The following is a 19,031-nucleotide window of genomic DNA, read 5'->3' as shown; positions in this document are numbered from 1 at the left end:
GGATCACAAATCTTCAGTTCTGAAGTTTTTACACTGGCTTCCCGTCTGTCAAAGATTTGATTTTCACTATATTACAAGCACTGAATGGTTTAGAGCCAGAATACATTTCTGATCTGCTGCCATCATCAATCATCCAGAGTCCATTCAGTTTATCTGGGACAGTTCTGCTTTCTTTCCCCGGAATAAAAACACGGAGGAGCAGCGTTCAGTGTTTATGCACCACATATCTGGAAGAAACTCACAGGTGCGCTGTGACTTTAAAAATCAAGGCTGAAAACTTGTTTACCGCTGCCTTTTAATAAATAAATTAACTATGAATTTCTTCCACTGTAATGTAACGTTCATTCTGGTCTTACTCTATTATAGCTTGTTTTAATCTGTTGGTTCTTTCGAGTTTGTTTTAAATTGTATTTGAATGTCCTTTTGTGCTGGGTTACTTTTACAAATTGTCGCCATGTTTCTTATGTTTCAGGTTAAGCACTTTCAATACCCTTGTTGCTTTGAAGTGCTATAGAAATAAACTTGTCAAAATGATTTGCTGAGCCAGACCAATTGTTGTGACCCAGTTTCTCTGAGCGGCAGAAGCAGGTGACCAAATGTTACTTCAGGTGTCAGTTCACCCACTTTATCCAATGAACACAATCTGCTCATCATTAACCCATTTGAGATTGTGTAGTTATTATAGTCGTCAGCAGTACGACAATCTGAACACACATTATATTTACCCGTCCTGTAGGACAACTGTTGCACACACAAAGAATCAGAAGTGCTGAATAAAATATAGTCCAAAGTTTTATATGTATGGAAGTGCATCTTCTTCTCCATTCAAGTATAAATCAAAAGAAAAAAAAATGCCACACAAACACACACTTTCTTTCCATCTTGCATTTTATTCGGAGCATATAGAACATCTGACCATAGAATATATTAAGCAATATGTGTAAGAGGACTTATCAAAGATAATACACTCTATGACAGTGATAGGAGGAATGGGTGTTGAGTATGAGTAGTATGTGCCATCTCCAGCCGGTGGTAGAGAGTAGTGTTATGCGCAGGCTGAGATTAGGTGGCTGAGGCCGGTGAAGTAAGACTTTTCACGATCGCTCATCACCTCAAAGTGCAGCGGCTGCTGGCAGAAGGTGCACTCTGCTGATGAGTGGGGCTTCAGGTCCAGGCCCACCTCCTTCCATGTGTGCACCAGCTTCTCTGTGGAGGGAAAACAAGTCAGTGGTTAGTACTGAGAGAAAGCTAATGTCAGTTCCTACATGCATACTGATCAAATGAGCATTTTGAGTGAAACCAATTATACATTTAAGACAATCTGGTAACGCAAACCTCCAACGCAAATGAGGCCAAGTATCATGTCCAACGGGGTGAATTTGCATTTGAACTGTAATACATTAACAAGATTACTGTATGCTCTTACCAACAAAGTATTTCATCATCTCGGGGGTGTGGTGAGGCGTTGGGGCGATACGCAGGAGCTCTTGTCCCCTGGCAACGGTGGGATAGTTGATGGCCTGGACGTAGATGTTGTGGCGACTCATCATGATGTCACACACCTCCGTGTTTTTCTCAGCGTCGGATACCTAAAAAAATAACAAAAGAGACGCACATGATGATTAGAATGGAGCTATATCTGAGACACACTGAGGACTACTTAGTGTGTTTTTTTATTTTTACGTGTCAAGCGTTTTAATACTAAATTACCCGGACTGGGATGATGTGGCTGGGGCAGTGCACCACCGGCAGCCCGGAGTCCATCAGCATTTGTCTGAGCAGCTTGACGTTGCGCTGGTGTTTGCGTCTCAGAGTGCGGCCCTCCTCCCCTTTAAGGACCTGGATGGAGTTCCTGGCTCCGTGCAGCAGCATTGGCGGCAGAGAGGTGGTGAAGATGAAACCCGCCGCGTAGGAACGCACCGTGTCCACCAGTGCAGTGGTGCTCGCGATGTAGCCGCCCACACAGCCAAAAGCCTTGCCTGGAAGAGGACATGGCACACGGGGGGTTATTCGTTAATCTAGGTCGTTGCCACAGCTTTGGAGACATCATTTAGCATTCTTGAATAAAAAGTCACAACATTATGCTCAGTGGTCTATGCGACCTCCTCCCACTGTAATCTCACAAAGTAGATCACTCTGAAAGGGCAGCTGCAGCCGTACAGGGGCTGAAAAGCTCAGAGTTAGAAATAATTGTCCTCTCAGCTTGACAGCGACACACAGACGCAGGGAGTAATTCAATGAGAGCCCACAGTCTCCTAGCAACAACAGAGCTGCTCCGGCTCCTTTAAGCCCTCTGGCATATTGTGTGACACAGATGAGGCCCGAACATCAGAAGAACGACAAAACAGAGATTCAAAACAACAACAAAAAAGATAGTGACACCACTCGCCATTCATTTAGTGGCTCAGGAACATGTTGGCATGGCATCAAAAATCAATATGCTCAGTTAGAACATCAGTATTTTGTTCTACGAGAGATTACATGCTGACCTAATGTCCCCGAGACGATATCGATCTTGTGCATGACCCCGTCCCTGTCTCCGATGCCCCCTCCTCTGGCGCCGTACAGGCCCACAGCGTGAACCTCGTCTACGAAGGTGATGGCACCAAACTCGTGGGCCAAGTCGCACATCTCCTCCAGCGGACACACGGCACCTGTGTTACAGAAAGACAAGTTTAGCCATTAGCCAAACCACGGCCACAAAGTACCTCAACTACAGTCATGTTGTTAGACAACTTTTAAATGTTCTTGTGCGAGTAAATGTGTAGCTGTAATGAACATTCCTGCCAGCTTAGTGATCCCTAACATTTATATGACAATTAATGAGCAACCACATGATAAGCAAGTTAAAAAAAAAAAAGAATGAATCCCAAACTAACCATCCATGGAATGGACGGTCTCAAAGGCCACGATCTTGGGCTTTGTGGGGTCTCCCTCCTGAAGGACCTCTCGGAGATGGGCGACGTCGTTGTGGCGGAAAACAAACTTCTTAGCGCCACTGTTCCGGATACCCATGATCATTGAGGCGTGGTTGCCCGCATCAGAGTAGATCTCACAACCTGAAATAGTTCAGGAGAAAGTGAGACTGAGAGTTTGCATCGCACATTTATTAATGACATAACGTACATAAACGGTGGATTTATCGAAAGCATATATATTTTTTAAATTGTGTACCAGGTAGCAACTTGGCGAGGGTGAAGAGGGTGGAGTCATTTGCGACAAAGCAGGAGGTGAAGAGCAGTGCAGCGTTCTTCTTGTGAAGGTCAGCCAGTTCTTGTTCAAGTTCCACGTGGAACTTACTGGTCCCAGAGATGTTCCTGGTGCCTCCCGCCCCGGACCCATGCTTTTGCAAAGTTTCCCTAGAAACAGAGAAAGACAGACAAAAACAACATTTGAACCTGTCCAGGTTTTTTAAACTTTGCAGCACAAAGGTTACACATATATAAGCCAGGTGGACGCTTAAGGAAGGGTAAGACTACAAAAAATGGAAAGCTGTAAATCCTTAAGCAGAAGAGTGGCTTAGTAGTAAGTCACACCTTGTTTCAAGGTGTTACTGCTACACAGGGGATAAGTGAGCTGGGCAAACTCAAACAAGCTGAAAAGGAAAACACCCCATCGCTTTGGGGCCATGAGGTTCACGCGTAAACTATAGCCAACTAACACCTACACAAACAATGGACTAATAATTGAAATCAACACCTGACACATGGGCGTTGTCCCCATGTGTCAGGTGTTGATTTCATTTATTATGGGCCGTGTCTCACCTTTTGTACCTTTTTCTTTCTCTCTCCAACTTAAGCGTCCACATGAGACGCGAACAGCCAAGAAAAATATTTATCCCATTACGTGTAAAACACATCTAGACCCAATGGACTGAGTGTTTTGTTTTTCCTACACTACACACAAACAAACAACTCCTCCAGTACTCACATAATGGACTGCACGACCCGTGGGTGGCGACTCATGCCCAGGTAGTCGTTGCTGCACCAAACGGACACATCCCTCTTTTCATCCAAAGAGCTAGTGAAGTCGTCGGCCATCGGGAACTCGTTGGCCAGACGATTCACAGTCTTGAACACACGATATGTGTGGTCACTCTTCTTCTCTTCGATCTTCCTCTCGAAAAACTCATCGTATTGGTAGCGGGACACTGCAACAGAACAGGAAGGCAACACTTGCTCAATGTGGCTTGCATTGTGATGGATGAAGCAATGCCCAACATGATGAAAGTCTACGCTCACCTTACTCAAAAACACACAGACTTCAACATGCAAATCAGTAGGTAAACTACAATATGAGAGTTGCTAGCATGATAATAATGTGGGAGGACAATGTGGAGCTAAACAACTCTGCAGTTCTGTAACAGTACGTTTCCTTATAAATAGGTTGTCAGAGCACCCAAATAAAACTTACAACTGCCTGGCATGTTGTCCTGCAGCAAGTGGGAGACACTTTTAGGTCTCTGTTTCAGGAGGTCCTTCATTAGATTAGCTTTCTCCTCTCCGCTTCCCTTAATGGTGCTGGCCAGGGACGGCTTCAGCTGGGCAGGGGACACTTCTGCCAAGAAATGGTATCAACTTGTGAACAAAAAGATGGGGCCCAATCAGGCTCACCTAATCGATTTCTTAACGCTTCTTACCTTTCTTGACTGTGCGGACTTCCTGAACATCCTCTTGGAACTCCATGCTGACCTGGCGGACCACACTGCTGTTCTTTTGGCCCATCTCAGCAGCCAGGAAAGGGCATTTGGAGGTCGCCGCCTGGCCTGAGGATATCATAGGATGGCCACCCGGCAGCTTGGGCTGCCCTTCCTGTTTAGGCCCTACAGGTGGACAAAAGAGGTTTTAAAACTTTAGATATACATCATTACTAAGCACCTTTAAACAACAACACACACCGCAATGATTCAGTCAATCATCGCATCAACTGGTTCACTTGATATAATGTAATTACTGCATTAATTAGACAAAAAAAAAAAAAAAAGAAAAAAAAAAAAATCTGCATTTACTCCTCCTTTGGCACACTCACCTTCACTAGTAGACATGATGTCCTCAATCTTCTGGTGGGAAGAGGAGGAGGAGGAGAAGAGGGCCCGAGCCATTGATGGAGCCATAGGTTTAGCGGCCAGCTCCATCATGATGGGGCAACGCTGGGCGTACACCACCATAGACTTTTTGGGCTGCTGGAAGAAGGCCTGAGGCACACGAGCCAGGAATGGACAGCGACGCACGATCACATCCATGTCAGCAGTGGTGATGATTGTCCAGAGGTCTAAAGGAGACAGTAGAAACTGAATTGAAACATATGCTGTGGACAGTTCAGATACACCTATGTGCTACAAAAACCTGTTTAGCAAGGTGTTAGCTGAACGGCAGTACACACAAGTACACATACAAAAAACAAAGGATTTGTTCCCCCTCTTATTTACCTGAAATGCAAATCAATCAATTCACACAGTTTCGGTGTAATTTAGAGAAATGTACTCAATAATAAGCACACATTTAAGTTAACGGTTCCTTCTCTCTGTCCAGGAAAGACAGATGTTGGTAGTAAATAGTTCCCTAAGAAAGTATCCACAATGAGGTCTGTGGGTTAGTAGAACTGTCATTTCATTGCTGAGGAGAGATGTTGCCATTTTTTTTGGAGCGCAGAGCAAATGTCATTGGGCTCAAATGTTTTCACACCAAAACCATTCGAAATGGAAAGATGTTGGTTAAGGAGGGCGGGAATAATCAACTTTCAGTGTCACTGCAACAGGTGTCCGATCATGGCATTAAAGAGGTTTTTTTTTTTTTAAGTCCTATTGCGTAAAATGGGAAAATATACGCGTCATGAGCGTTCCCGTAGTTGAAGTGAGGTCCACACATTCCTCGACAGAGTAATCACTCCCAGACTTTCTCCGCCCACTTGAAGTTCGAGGGAAAATGATACGAGCCGGTAAAAACGCGTATAATTAAGTGCAACTAATTTAACTTTAGAAAAGCAATAAACTACCAAAATAGCTCGTGTTGTTGATGCTTTTTGATCACATTCCGTGTTTTTACACGTCTGCACTGGTGTCACAGTAACCTCTGTAACATGATTCCCGGTGTTCTTACTTGCACCGTATGCATTCACCGGTAAGATAACAACATTGGCATTGACCCGAGCCTCTGGTCAAACTACTACTATTATTATTATTATGAGCGGGACAATTTTATAAACATTGAATCGTTTCCAAGTGTCCACAAGCCCTTTAAAGTGGTGTTACGTGTTGACTCCCAAGACGTTATAACACATGAAGAGAGCTAGAGTCACGACTTGTCTGTCTATAACGTTACTATTACAATTATCAATTTCGGTAACAGCGTTCTTATAACCCGTAGCTAATGTTAGATAGACCAAGTCTTAACATTAGCCCGGCCGCTCGAGATCCCTGCCGGTCGACCGTGCTTTACGTTAGCTATAGTGCTAACATTAGCCAAGAGGCTACATCCAGAAGTCAAGATGGTGATAGGCAAATAAGAAACTTACCTCCTGAAAACTTTCCAATTAATGGCGTAGTCCTGTTCAACGGTCGCGTAGTGGTCAGGATAACAGCAGCGGAGCCGATCTAAAGTTAGACTCTGACTAAAATCCTGGTTGTAGGAGACGGTAGAGAGAAGACAGCTTCGTTATCCTACACTGAGGACGAACGAAAAGGACGTGGTTGTGCAAGTGCTTATATGAGCTTACGCTAGGGCGGAAGTCTCGCGAGATCTAATTCGTTTACGTCAAATGTCATTCCAGTAACTCAGTTTTGTGACTCGTGCATGTGATCAAACTGTCACCTCGCCAGGGTACTTCACATCTGTGGATGTTTGAAGTTATAAATACACTTGATCTGATAAAAATATATACTTGATATGCTTTTTACTACACACATTGTATCATTATTATTGTCGACATCACTGCCATTTTCTAAGGACTGCAGATTCACAAAGACATTGATGCATGTCTGTCCACTTTTCGTCAACAGTGCCGTCTCAAACTGCTCCTTCAAGTGTTGTGTGCCTAACTTTATTTTTTTGATATATTATTTTATTTTTTTATTATACCATATTCATCCCGGTGAGGGGGAAATTTGTCTCCTCATTTGACCCATCCCTGTATATAGGGAGCAGTGGGCTGCCCATGACAGGCGCCCGGGGAAAACTAGTTCAATACACGTTCACTTCATCAATTATATTCTTTTAAACAGAGAAAACAGGAGCAACATGAAAAACTTTGATACACGGAAGTGTTTTTGAATGAACATACATGACATGAATTATATATTTCAGCTCAAGATTTACATGGATTAGTTGATGTGGTGGTATTGAGCGATTTTCTGTGCACAAGTGACCTCTGGTGTTCAAAAAGAGAACCTGGGTTACAGGCTATCTAGTTTAAAGTCTACAGTGAACAGGTGAAGTTGTGTTGTTGAGACATGTTTGCTTGTGTGAGTTTGGCAGACAATAGAGGAATTAAACGTGAAGTTCGCACCTACATTGCGTCTAAAACATTTGACCAACAAACGGAAGTTAAACTCAACATGCATAAACAGTTTGCACCCAGTTGCAAGTTTATTAGGTACAATTATATCAGTTAACAACCATGCAATAATTCCTACCTTTATGATCAGTTTTTGTTATAATTGTTATTGATTTTTATTTTCATACTTGTGGTCTACCCTTTTGATATAATTGGTGGGGGCAATATAAAACAAATATGAATAGAGACAATACCAATTGACCAATTTAAATCTCACACCCTTAAAGAGTGTTTCCAAACTGTGTTTTTTTAATTCAAGAAGCAAATAACTTTGGCTGCAAACTTCATCTCTGAAATGTATTTCTGTGGTATAATCTGGGTTTTAATGATTGCTCCTCAGCAAAGGCAGTCACGGTGTTTTGCTGCCCCCTGCTGATCGATTTAGGCGTTGGCACTGGCTGTTATAAAGTTTTACCCGCTGGACTTTTGGCATACTGTCTTTGATTTAAAACTAGCTGACTTGGACTGAACGCTGTTTTTAAATATGACATCCAGAATGGAGGTTGTAGGCTTGATAACAGGTTGCAAATTATCTTTTTCTCTGAAAAGTGATACAGATACAGATCAAGTCAACATACCATAGGCCTATATATAATATATATATATTGCTGTTTAGACTTACCTTTAAACTCAAGTAACATTTTGAAATGTTATTATCTTAATACTCCTTCCCTCACTGTACCCAAATGACCACAAAGCATGAGAATCTGGGGGTGCTTTTCAACCAGACTCAACCACAAATACAGCAGACTGCTCATTCTTGCCTTCAGCAGCCAGGTGCACATCCAGTCTATCTATTGCACAGACTTCAGAGGATACAGCTCACCAACCACAAAAGGCATAATGTGGTGGGCGAGTCTTGTATGGAGTCCACATGAGACAGTGAAAAAACTAAGATGTATTACTCTCATTATTTCCTGAATGTCATTGAGCAGTTTGACATGTGCTCTTTCCTGAATTGCCATTTTGTTTTCACTTTGTCATGTTAAATTAAGAAATCAATCCACAGAAAATGTATTTTTGATAACCAATTAGTTCATTTCCAAACATAATTGGTTGAATACAGTATGTTTGAGTTTTGGATTGGTGGTCAGATAAAACCAGCGGTTTAAAGATTATAGGCTAAAAGATTAGTTGATCAACAGAAAAAAATAGAGACTAAAGATTAATCTATAATAACATTGCAAGGAATGTGGGAATATACATTTATTTTGACAAACTACAATATTAACATGATCTTATATCAAAAACGGAATAACGAGATATTCTATAATAATATTACTCTTTGAAAGGAGGCATTAGCATGATAAGAAGGGGGTACGCGCAATAATTTGCTGTAAATTACAAAATTGTGCTGTATCATTAAAAAGTGCATATCTACTTCCACCTACATGAGCTGAAACTCTATGATTGTGTCACACAGCAATAAGTTCATTATTTTTAAGTTGAAATGCTAACTGAAAGTCATCTTTAGACTGGTACGTTTAAATATCTGGATTTATTAGGACTATGCCTCGCTACTGCTTAAGATCAATTACTGAAATGTAGGCTATACATGCTGTTTAATCCTAATGCAATTTTAATAAAAATCACCATCTGTTTGAAGGTATACGGTATTAATAACATGAAATAACATTGGAATTTACAACGCAAAACAACCCACATACCCTGTCCTACTATGCCAAGTCCCTAATCCTCCAGCTCATATCCATTCAATATGCTGTCTTTAGAATCAGAACTGTTTATTTACCAGAGTATGTTGCACATACAAGGAATTTGACATGGTGGATAGTGCATAACATTAAACAATCAACACAGTGCAAAAAAATAGAAACATGTTACAATTTACAATAAAATATAAAATATAGTGCACAGACAGACAGATAACAGTATAGTACAATGTAAATGTAATGTAAAAGTGTCAAGCATCTTTAAATAAAGAAACATAGAAGGGATGTGCAGGGGAGTGACCGGTAGGAAATTGTCCTGGGGATGTCAGAGTCAGTGGGGGTCCCGGGCTTTGTTGATGAGCCCCACTGCAAGAGGGAAAAAACTGTTCATGTGGCGTGAGGTCTTGGTCCTGATGGACCGCAGCCTCCTGCCAGATGGAAGGGGCTCGAACAGTTCATGTCCAGGGTGAGAGGGGTCGGCTACAATCCTTCTTGCTCACTTCAGGGTCCTTGAAGCAAACAAGTCCTGGAGGGATGGCAGATTGCAGCCAATCACCCTCTCGGCAGAGCGAATGATGTGCTGCAGCCTGCCCTTGTCCTTGGCTGTAGCTGCAGCGTGCCAGACCAGTTGATGTTCAGCTCCCACTTGAGTTATGGTGGAGCCCAGGAAGCGGAAGGACTCCACAGCGTCGATGGGGGAGTCACACAGGGTGATGGGGCAGGTGCGTTCTTGCGGAAATCCACAACCATCTCCACTGTCTTTAGAGCGTTGAGCTCTAAGTTGTTCAAACCGCACCAGGTCACCAGATGGTCAACCTCCCAGCTGTAGGCGGACTCATCCCCACCAGAGATGAGTCCAATGAGGGTGGTGTCATCCGCAAACTTCAGGAGCTTGATAGACTGGTGACTGGAGGTGCAGCTGTTGGTGTACAGGGAGAAGAGCAGAGGGGAAAGAACGCAGCCTTGAGGGGAACCGGTGCTGATGGTCCGGAAGGCTGAGACGTGGTTTCCCAGCTTCCTGTCAGACAGGAAGTCTGTGATGCACTTGCAGGTGGAGTCGGGCACGTGCAGCTGAGAGAGCTTGTCATGCAGCAGAGATGGGATGATGGTGTTGAAAGCAGAGCTGAAGTCCACAAACAGGATCCTGGCGTAGGTTCCTGAGGAGTCCAGATGCTGGAGGATGAAATGAAGGGCCATGTTGACTCGCCTACAGACCTGTTGGCTCTGTAGGCGACAGGTTGATGGAGCCATGGGGGATGGGGTCAGGGCTGTCCCATTGTCTTTCAAAATGACAGTAGAAGTCGTTCAGCCTGTTTGCCAGGCGTATCATTCATGGACTGGGGGGCTTTAGGCTCGTAGTTGTTTGTTATCTGTCTGAGACCTCTCCAGACAGAAGCAGAGTCACTTGCTGAGAGCTGATGTTGCAGTTTCTCAGAGTACTGTCGTTTAGCGTCTCTCACCGCCTTACTCAACCTGTATTTTGCCTCTTTATACATGTCCTTGTCCCACTCCTAAATGCCTGATCCTTGTTTACAAACTCATCTAAACCTGTCAACGTGTCTGTTTTCCTTTCCTCACAACAGATGCTCCACAAACTCGGCTAACTCCCTTGACTGCAATACAATTACATTTCCCATTAGTCCTAACTGTTTTTTGGAACAAACAAATTCCTCTCAGGTGATATTGACTCTCTCTATATAAATTACATTCCACCACTGTGGGCCTTCTTCACTCAGATTAAGCTGCTTTGCGGGCAAAATGTTTATTATAGAGTTTTCAACCTTCATACAAATCTTCTAACGTGCAGTCAATGACACAAAGACAGGAGGGATAAAAACATTGCCCAGGAACAGGGGCGGAGCCTCGACTGAGTGACGCAACCGTGTGCACAGACGATCTCTGCGGCGGCCGCTGGGTTCAGTCGGTGGGAGAGAGGAGCCGCGCGGAGTCCTGTCTCAATCCGGAGTCTTGAAGCAGCCATGGCGTCAGGCCTGTTCGGTGTTGTGTTGGCTTTAACGGTGGTGCTGGCCCCGTGTGTGTCCGGTGAGTTTTCATTGTTTCAACTTTAAATGGTCGTTATTTGTCTTCTTTGTCTCTCGCGTTGTTTTCATTTTGTACACGTTATTGCAACGGTAGCTTGAAACCGGGGCTCAACCGACCAAAGATCCGGAGCGATGTCAGCCACCGAGAGCTGGGCTGTTTGTTAAAGTTACCGTCTGTTTAGCCAAACTACCCTCATTCATATACATAAAGGTGGACCACCTGTCTAACGTATACAGGTTCAACAAAGAAATGAACATTGTGACTTTCATGAACGTATAGGATTCGTTACAGAACTGTTGTATTGCATTACCAATATGCAATGGATTGTAAAGCTGTATTATCCTCATTACCAAATGATTATGTCTATAAAATGGTGTAAAACTGCCATTATAATTTTCACGAGGCAGAAGACAACGTATTGCCATTTACTCTTTTGTTTTGTTTGAGCAACAGTCCAAAACCAAAAGACATTCAGTTCATAACATAATAGAGATAAACAGAAAATGCTCACGTTGGAGAAGATAGAAGTAGAGAATATTTGACAATTTTGCTTGAAAAATTACCAAAACAATTAGTCAATTGGAAAAAAAAGCGTAAGCTAAAAGGATCTTTCCATTAATGAATTGATTAATGGAGTCATTGTCTCAGTTGTTTTGAGACTGTTCTGGTCCCAGACCATCAAAACCAATATATGCACTCTGGTTTGAGACATGCGTTTCATTACGTTACCATGATTTACCCTTCTCGTTCAGTTCATCTCCACTACAGATTTGTTTTCAGTTGTATTGAGGCTAACCTTTCCTGCCCCTCTCTGCTTTCTGTCTCTCTTCTGTATTAGCAGGGGGCAGAGACTGTCAGGCCTACCATAGCCAATCATTCCAAAGTTGCTCTGGGCAAGGATTTTGCTGTGGTTCCTGCATGGACAGAAGATGCTGTACGGACATTTTCAAGCGGTTTTCTGAGGATAAACAAGAAGACTGGTATTGTGTTTTATTCTGTAATAGATGATAAATGGCCTCTGACTTAAGTTTCCTTTTTTCTTCCTGTGCAACTTCAGCGGAGATGTGTCATTGCAGCCTGATATGCAATGATATCAAGCAACAGGAAGTAGAGTCTTCCTGTGCACGACCACCGGCACCAAAGTAAAGTAACAGCAACACACAGACTGTTTTGCTTGATGTTTTCTTTGTTTCTCTTTCAGTTTGAATCACTTGAGCTATCATTCCTCACCATTGCCGATGACCCTTGGTATTGGAAGCGTCGTCGTCGTTTTCCTCATCTTCATCTGCTGCTGTATCTGTCCCTGCTGCTGCTTGTACAAGATGTGCCGCAAGCCAAGACGTAAGTAGCCCTTTACCTGGCCCACCCCACTAGCAATTCAATTGTTCAGGGATTCACCGATCTGACATTTTCAGTCCTGATACCGCGGCTTTGGTTGTCTGCCGATCGCGAGTACCGATCTGATACCAGTGTCTGAACGATAAGCTGTAGGCCTCACTGTCTGGGAGAGACTGGGATCGTTCTTTCAGTGTAAGGCAACATCAGACTGGACTTGGCCAAAGATTTTGACTGCCTGGTAACCACCAGGTTACAAAAACAATCTTAAAGAGGAAGCTTTCTTTAATGTTTAGTTCAAGATTCAATAATGTACTACCGTGTCAATGAAACATTGATTGGGATTAGTCTCGGTCTGCGCTACACATCAATACTACAAGACAAATACACGTCGGCATAGGTGGCACGAGGTACTCTGGTAGCAGCATTGTGCGATATTACCAAATACGAGCAGACGATATAAGTTTTGTATTGTTTACTTGAAGTTCACATCCTGAAACTACCCCGTCAGGGGAACACAGGTTAACACAAATGGGTGTGAACAAGTGTTTAAGATAATCAGAAACTTAAATAGGTGCAAAAGGAAAGTGAACATGATTGCATCAGTGCTCTGAAGTACCTTGATCTCTTAGGCGTTTAACTCCCTCCATAAGCCAAAAAACAGATGTTCCCATCTGGTTATTTTAACCATAAACAGTTTCTCTTTTGATTTAACAGACAATGTAGCATAGGACTCTTTAGGACACTAAATACATGTTAAATCATTCTGACAGTATTATGCAAATCAACCTAAACTTAGTTGCACTTCGTCTTTTTAGTTAGTAATTAGTGGTATTTTCATCATTCTAAAGCTGTGAGCTGAACAGTGATCATGTATTAGTATTAGTTACGACATATTTCATTTTAAGGACAGAGTAACAAGTCAGTTAACACTTGAACCAGTTAGTATTGTGTTTGCAGCATGTGGCCATGCATGTGCTGCTGCTGCTGCTTCTGCAACATGTAGCTGCATGTGTAAATTTCCTGCACACAGCCAACAAGGAGCACATTGTTGAGCTTCTCATTCTAGGTAAAATGCAGTGTCAGATTGTTTGGGGTTTGTTTTAATGAAGAAGCCAGACTCTTAGTTTCCAGTGTGTTGGAGTATTCACCAGAGTACTTTTGAAAACAGATCAGGGGACTCTTCTGAGGTCTGTTTGCCCACCCACCACTTGACTTTCATTACTGGAGTGACTACTAATAACACAGACATTGAGACACAGAACATTCCCAAAATCACATGACACTGCCAACAGTTACAAAGAGGTACTTATGTTTGTGTTTGTCATCATTCGGCATGCTGTGCAGGGATCTTCTGTTGTGACCCGCGTTGATGACCCAGTGTAGTTGCTGTTCGGAGTTCGTGCCAGACTTGAACACTACTGTCGTTCCACTAAGGAAAGGTCACGCCCTAATTTAATTTACACTTTTTAAAAATCTTAATTTACACTGTTTTACAAGTTAGGGCCTGTTCATTTTCAGTGCTCCAAATTGGGGCATACTATATTTGATGAGTACCGGCTGTTTAAAAACAGCTTTATAGGAATCAATGGTTTAGTAAAATGTTTATTAATAAGTCTAATGACATTCTATAAGTTTGTTATTGTCAACAAATCCTATGAAAAGAGTAAGTCCAAAACCAACAATGAAGTCTGTTTAGCCAGAGCCTGATGTATCTTACTCCTGTGTGATAAACACGCATGCATGCACCACAGCATTGCAAGAACATGGACACTACAGTTTATTTTGAGTCAGGCACAATTATAATTGGGAACAGAAAAACAGAATATAGCCAGCCTCATTCCTTAGATCGTAATATAATTTACCTTACTTTCCTTTTTTTTGTTATCTCTACTGTTACCACAATAACTCTTTAAGTACTTTGTATTCCTTCATCTACCTAACTTACATTACAGTAATCAGCATCACAGACACCTTGCTTTAACTGCTGCAGTTGTCATGTTCCCACAAGTCCACAAGATTTTTGAGACACGACGTCACAATCAAACTCAACCGGTCTTCATGTGCAAAAGCGCCCCATCATTAACTCCTCAAAAGTAAGTCAGCTTACAGTACGTTTTATCACCTTGGAAACACTCCAACAGGGGTTGCAACCCAGTCTGCGTCTTGCATAGTTTCATCGACATCTCAAATCCAGATCAAAACAAAATGTAATGAATTCTCTCTTTGCTTCTGTCCATCAAATGTCCTTCATCACTAGGAGTCTGAGTATTCTTGCCGATAGACGGACAGACAAAGACAGTGGGCCTCATCCATGAACATTTTCATATCTGAAACCTTTCCTACAGTTTTCTATGAGGTGTGCACGTACAAATATCCAGAGTCGGACTAACTAATCTTTCTTAACTGGACAAACTCACTCATTTCAGGTTAAGTGGGGCCATCTGTTCACAAAGAGATGCGCATCTGTGAGATTGGATCATTAGGAAAATCTGCGCCCCTTAAATGTCCATATCAACTTTGTTTTAAGTTTCATCGACAAAAATGTTACCAAAGAGTAAAAACTACATTTTGACACTGCAGACTTTCAGGTCCTGCTGTTGTAAATTAGCAGACAAAAAGTTAACAAGTTTAGCAGAATCATTGGGGGTGTAAACAACTACAAAATATAAATAGTGCATCTGTTAAACAGAGCAGGGCTGTGCTGTGACAGAAATAAAGTCGAAATGGTTGAACGTGAAGTTAAATACCTAAAAAATATATTTGAATAATCTAAATTGGCAAGCTGTGATGATGATTGTATGATGAACAGAATATTATTTTTGCAAAACCTTTATTTGGGTTACATATTTTATTTTATTTTTTATATCAAATTTTAACTCTAATTCATTCAGATTATGGTGTTTTTTTCGTTTGTCACGAGTCATACGACACTAATTGATACCTTTTTAAAAGTACAAGAAAATGTGTTCATACTGAGACAACCATATTGGAAGAAAGGAAAGAGAACTCCCAAACAGATAGGAATATACATTGGGCTGAATATTTTTAATATTTTCAGGACAGACCTCTTTACACACTGTTGGCGTGTGAATTTCCACACCTTATTTTTTTACGGGCTTTGTGCCTTCAGAGACGGGCATCGTGCATCCTCTGTTTTCTTCCATTACAACAGGGTGTTTTTTTAATCTCCTGTCTCTTTTGTCCGCCAACTCAATATTTCTGCTGCTAGATTTCTTCTTCTCTTCTCTCCCCAGTGCTTAGACTGGATTTTTACTATATATTCTTGTCTTTAACTCTTGGAGGAAAGTACCTGAGTATGTACTGTGTGTATTTGTGCTGGCACTCGAGCTTGTGCAACATTCAAAGTGCTACACACTCTAGCGCTGCCTGTCAGTTTGGTCTTTTCAGCCAGCGTGTTCATGTTTTGCCATGCAGCGGCGAAGCTCTGGCACGGAGAGAGCGGGAGACTAAAACACAAGTGAGAATGTGGACTCTCAGACTCGGGCTGTTGCATGTCGGGATCACATTCAGGAATGTCAGAACTCCACCCCGTGTGACTCATTGTTTCCACGACAACCACAGTGGGGAAAACTCAAGACCATCCCACGCCATTTACAGGAAGTGGTCATGATGACTCCCCACTCTGTTAGGGGAAAAGGATCATGGTAGGGGAGTGACTCTCTCTCTCACACACACACACACACACACACACACGCACACACACACACACACACACACACACACAGCTATCTTCCCTCAGGACTGCTGCTGTTTTAAACACTGCTGTCTTTCAGTTTCACTTACACACGGATGGGTTTACTTACTACCAGGGTGGCGGTTTGATCCTGTATTTATATACATTTATATCAATCTAGCAAGTAACAAATCATGATGAAGTTGGTTTTCAAAAACTGTGTACGTCTCTGTATTGCTAATGCACTAACCAAATCCTGTTTAGTGTTTTTGATATAGAACTTAGCCTTCCTAACTAGCGCCGTCATTATACTGCCTTTTGTTCAATTTTAGTGTCACTTTATGAGAATATTTAGTATGAATAAACTTATTGAGAATTAGGATTTGTGTAACCTGAAAAACATGCACAGGAAGTGTGAAGTTGTTTTTTTTTTTTTTTTTCTCCCAGCCCTGAGTACTGTCTACATGTCTTCCTTTCAGGCTGCATGAGCCTCAAAAACCTCCACCAATAAGTTAGGGCAGACGGTATACAATCTGAGAGGCAAAAAATGCAGGCACTGCTCATGTGACAATGTGATCACTAATGTTGACTGAGATGAAACATCTCTCCTCTGGATTTTGGCAGCTGGGCAGTCAGAAGAAACTGCTGGAGAGATTTTAGTAAATTAAACTGTTCTAAAACACCGGTTAAAAAAAAACATGTTTGTAATAAAATGGAAATCACACCCTGGAGTTCATGTATCCCCTCATGTGTTGTATTCAATATTTTTGTGACACCAAATTAAGTATCATTCATACAATTATAGGACTTTATAGGATATTCTTTTTTTCTCCAGCTTTTCAGTTTGTTTTTTTTCATTGCCTGGTTTGTGCAGTTGGATAAATGCAGAAGTGATGGTCTGATGGTCAGTTTTTCGGCATATTTGTAATTCACACGACTGTCTCCTTTTGTATGTTCCTGTTTCTAATGTTGTAATGCCTTGCTCTTACTATTGTGTAAGTATATTCCTGGTGGTTATGCTCTGAAATGTATTTCTGGTTAACCTTGTATGTGTTTTGGGTGGTTTCATGCTGCTGTTAGTATGTCAGCCTTGGTGATCTCATTTGCCACATTAACCAGCATAAGATCAGAGTTCAGGGCAGACTACTTTTGTTGGTCAAAGCTACTTTTATTTCAGTACTTTATTTTGTCATTGTTCAGCATGGTTGTACCCCTCCACTTCCACTGAAACTGAGATTTACCCCCCGGCTAGCTTATATTAACTGTATTTGTCATCTGCTTGCTTACAGCTGTGATAGCTACCAGCACCCACACCACAGTGGTCACCACCATTCCTCAGCAGTACCCGCAGCAGCCAACCGCAACACCTGGGCAGCCTCAGTCCTACCAGGGGGGCCAGTATCAAATCTACCACCCAGTACCAGTGCAGCCGGGCTACGGCGCTCAGCCAGGGCCCCAGGGCTACGGAGCTCAGCCAGGGCCCCAGGGCTACGGAGCTCAGCCAGGGCCCCAGGGCTACGGAGCTCAGCCAATGCCAACACCACCCTACCATGGACAAGCAATCGCAGCAGGACCGCCACCCACATATCAGGAAGCCAGTGAGTGTGAACTTTATAAAACTTAGCCAAATAATGACATGTCTAATTGTGATTCCTGCCTGTTGTCATATCAAAGACAAATTCAAAAAGTCAACAAAAACAATCATGAATATATATTTGTATAAAATGATGAACTGGATTGGACTAAAACTAACGAAAATCAAATCACTAAAATGTGACTCTTACTAATAAACATTTTTGTCAAAAAAGTGAACACTGTACTTTTGAGGACCAGCTCACCTTTAACGCTAACCACACTTTTACACATGTACACTTACAAAGCTCATTTTTCTATTTCTGACAAATACAGCAGAGTTTAAATTTGTGTTCTCATTCTTTAGATTAGTTGAATCTAAATACAAATCTAGATAAACGCAAGCTCTTCATTTCCCAACTGATGTTGGAACATTAGCACATTTGTTTTCGTTTGTATAATAGTTGTTTGTACTTTACACTGATTTTAAGAGGGGTGAGTTTCTCAAATGGATCTGAAGGGAATGGAATGAAGATGACTTCTTTTTTTTTTTAGTTTTTTTTTTATAACCTTCAACATGGGATAATGACACATTGCAGCTTTAAAAATAACACATTATGCAATTTTGGTGCTTCAGAATAGCTGCAGTCGGAAGTGGAGGTGGAATAACCGCGGCTGCTGTAAAGTTGGCTCATGTCTGTATTTTGTAAAATAGGAAATTAAATATTTATGTTGACTTTGTTGTTGGACGGAGCTGAAGTTGTGGTTACTGTAAAAGCATTTTCAGCCCTTTCATCATCATGCCCTGTTTTCTTTCTGTCTGCAGCCGGTCCAGGCTTCCCTCCCCAGCCGATGCACTATAGCCAGGCTGCGTTCAGCCCCGGCCAGCCAGCGTACCCTCTGCAGCCTCCTGTCCAGCCGCAGCCCAAAGCTCCGAACCCAAACTACCTGGCCCAGCCAGCCTACAACCCGGATTATACTGGATAATAAACCACGGTGCTATGCTCTTAGCCACTCTAAAATATGCTGCAACATTTTCGAACTTGGCAGAACTGAAGATGTGTCATTTGTAATTTTGGTGGTTGAATATGGAAATGTTATGACACATTAATAGTTGTTGTAGTGCATCTGTTCTGTCGAAGAGTTGCCAAGTGAAAATGTTG

The 19,031-nt window shown here is 42.2% G+C and overlaps 2 protein-coding genes across 4 annotated transcripts; one reads left to right on the top strand and one right to left on the bottom strand.

The window, feature by feature from the left end:
- Positions 1–329: 329 nt before the first annotated feature.
- Positions 330–6,683, bottom strand: alas1 (aminolevulinate, delta-, synthase 1). Of its 2 annotated transcripts, none has more exons than XM_031838207.1 (11): positions 6,514–6,683; positions 5,029–5,271; positions 4,640–4,822; positions 4,414–4,554; positions 3,931–4,150; positions 3,175–3,359; positions 2,880–3,059; positions 2,490–2,654; positions 1,711–1,979; positions 1,427–1,589; positions 330–1,206 (listed from the first exon to the last, which is right to left on the bottom strand). In XM_031838207.1, the coding sequence occupies exons 2-11, from the start codon at positions 5,240–5,242 to the stop codon at positions 1,046–1,048; spliced, it is 1,881 nt and encodes a 626-aa protein (XP_031694067.1). In that variant the 5' UTR covers positions 5,243–5,271; positions 6,514–6,683; the 3' UTR covers positions 330–1,045. The 2 variants fall into 2 exon arrangements, with proteins under 2 accessions (XP_031694067.1, XP_031727734.1); XM_031871874.1 differs by having other exon boundaries at positions 336–1,206; positions 4,414–4,557.
- Positions 6,684–11,150: 4,467 nt separating this feature from the next.
- LOC116388060 (protein shisa-5-like) lies at positions 11,151–19,025 on the top strand. 2 transcript variants are annotated; one of them, XM_031855675.1, is made up of 5 exons: positions 11,151–11,264; positions 12,106–12,244; positions 12,466–12,605; positions 17,586–17,894; positions 18,695–19,025. In XM_031855675.1, exons 1-5 carry the CDS (start codon positions 11,201–11,203, stop codon positions 18,853–18,855), a joined length of 813 nt encoding a protein of 270 aa, XP_031711535.1. In that variant the 5' UTR covers positions 11,151–11,200; the 3' UTR covers positions 18,856–19,025. The 2 variants fall into 2 exon arrangements, with proteins under 2 accessions (XP_031711535.1, XP_031711527.1); XM_031855667.1 differs by having other exon boundaries at positions 12,103–12,244.
- Positions 19,026–19,031: the final 6 nt, after the last annotated feature.

This window comes from Anarrhichthys ocellatus, unplaced genomic scaffold (assembly GCF_004355925.1).
Source record: "Anarrhichthys ocellatus isolate YVR2014 unplaced genomic scaffold, GSC_Weel_1.0 scaffold1, whole genome shotgun sequence".
In the NCBI taxonomy this organism is placed as follows: Eukaryota; Metazoa; Chordata; class Actinopteri; order Perciformes; family Anarhichadidae; genus Anarrhichthys; species Anarrhichthys ocellatus.
This window is presented reverse-complemented; position numbering and strand designations above follow the sequence as displayed.

Coding starts and splice junctions, on each gene's coding strand:
- alas1 (XM_031871874.1), bottom strand. CDS start 5,242: ATGGATGTGATCGTGCGTCGCTGTCCATTCCTGGCTCGTGTGCCTCAG. Junction 4,151..4,413: donor GGACAACATGCCAGGCAGTT/GTAAGTTTTATT, acceptor GTTCTGTTGCAG/TGTCCCGCTACCAATACGAT. Junction 3,060..3,174: donor CCTCGCCAAGTTGCTACCTG/GTACACAATTTA, acceptor GAACTATTTCAG/GTTGTGAGATCTACTCTGAT.
- LOC116388060 (XM_031855667.1), top strand. CDS start 11,201: ATGGCGTCAGGCCTGTTCGGTGTTGTGTTGGCTTTAACGGTGGTGCTG. Junction 12,245..12,465: donor GAGGATAAACAAGAAGACTG/GTATTGTGTTTT, acceptor TTTCTCTTTCAG/TTTGAATCACTTGAGCTATC. Junction 12,606..17,585: donor GATGTGCCGCAAGCCAAGAC/GTAAGTAGCCCT, acceptor GCTTGCTTACAG/CTGTGATAGCTACCAGCACC.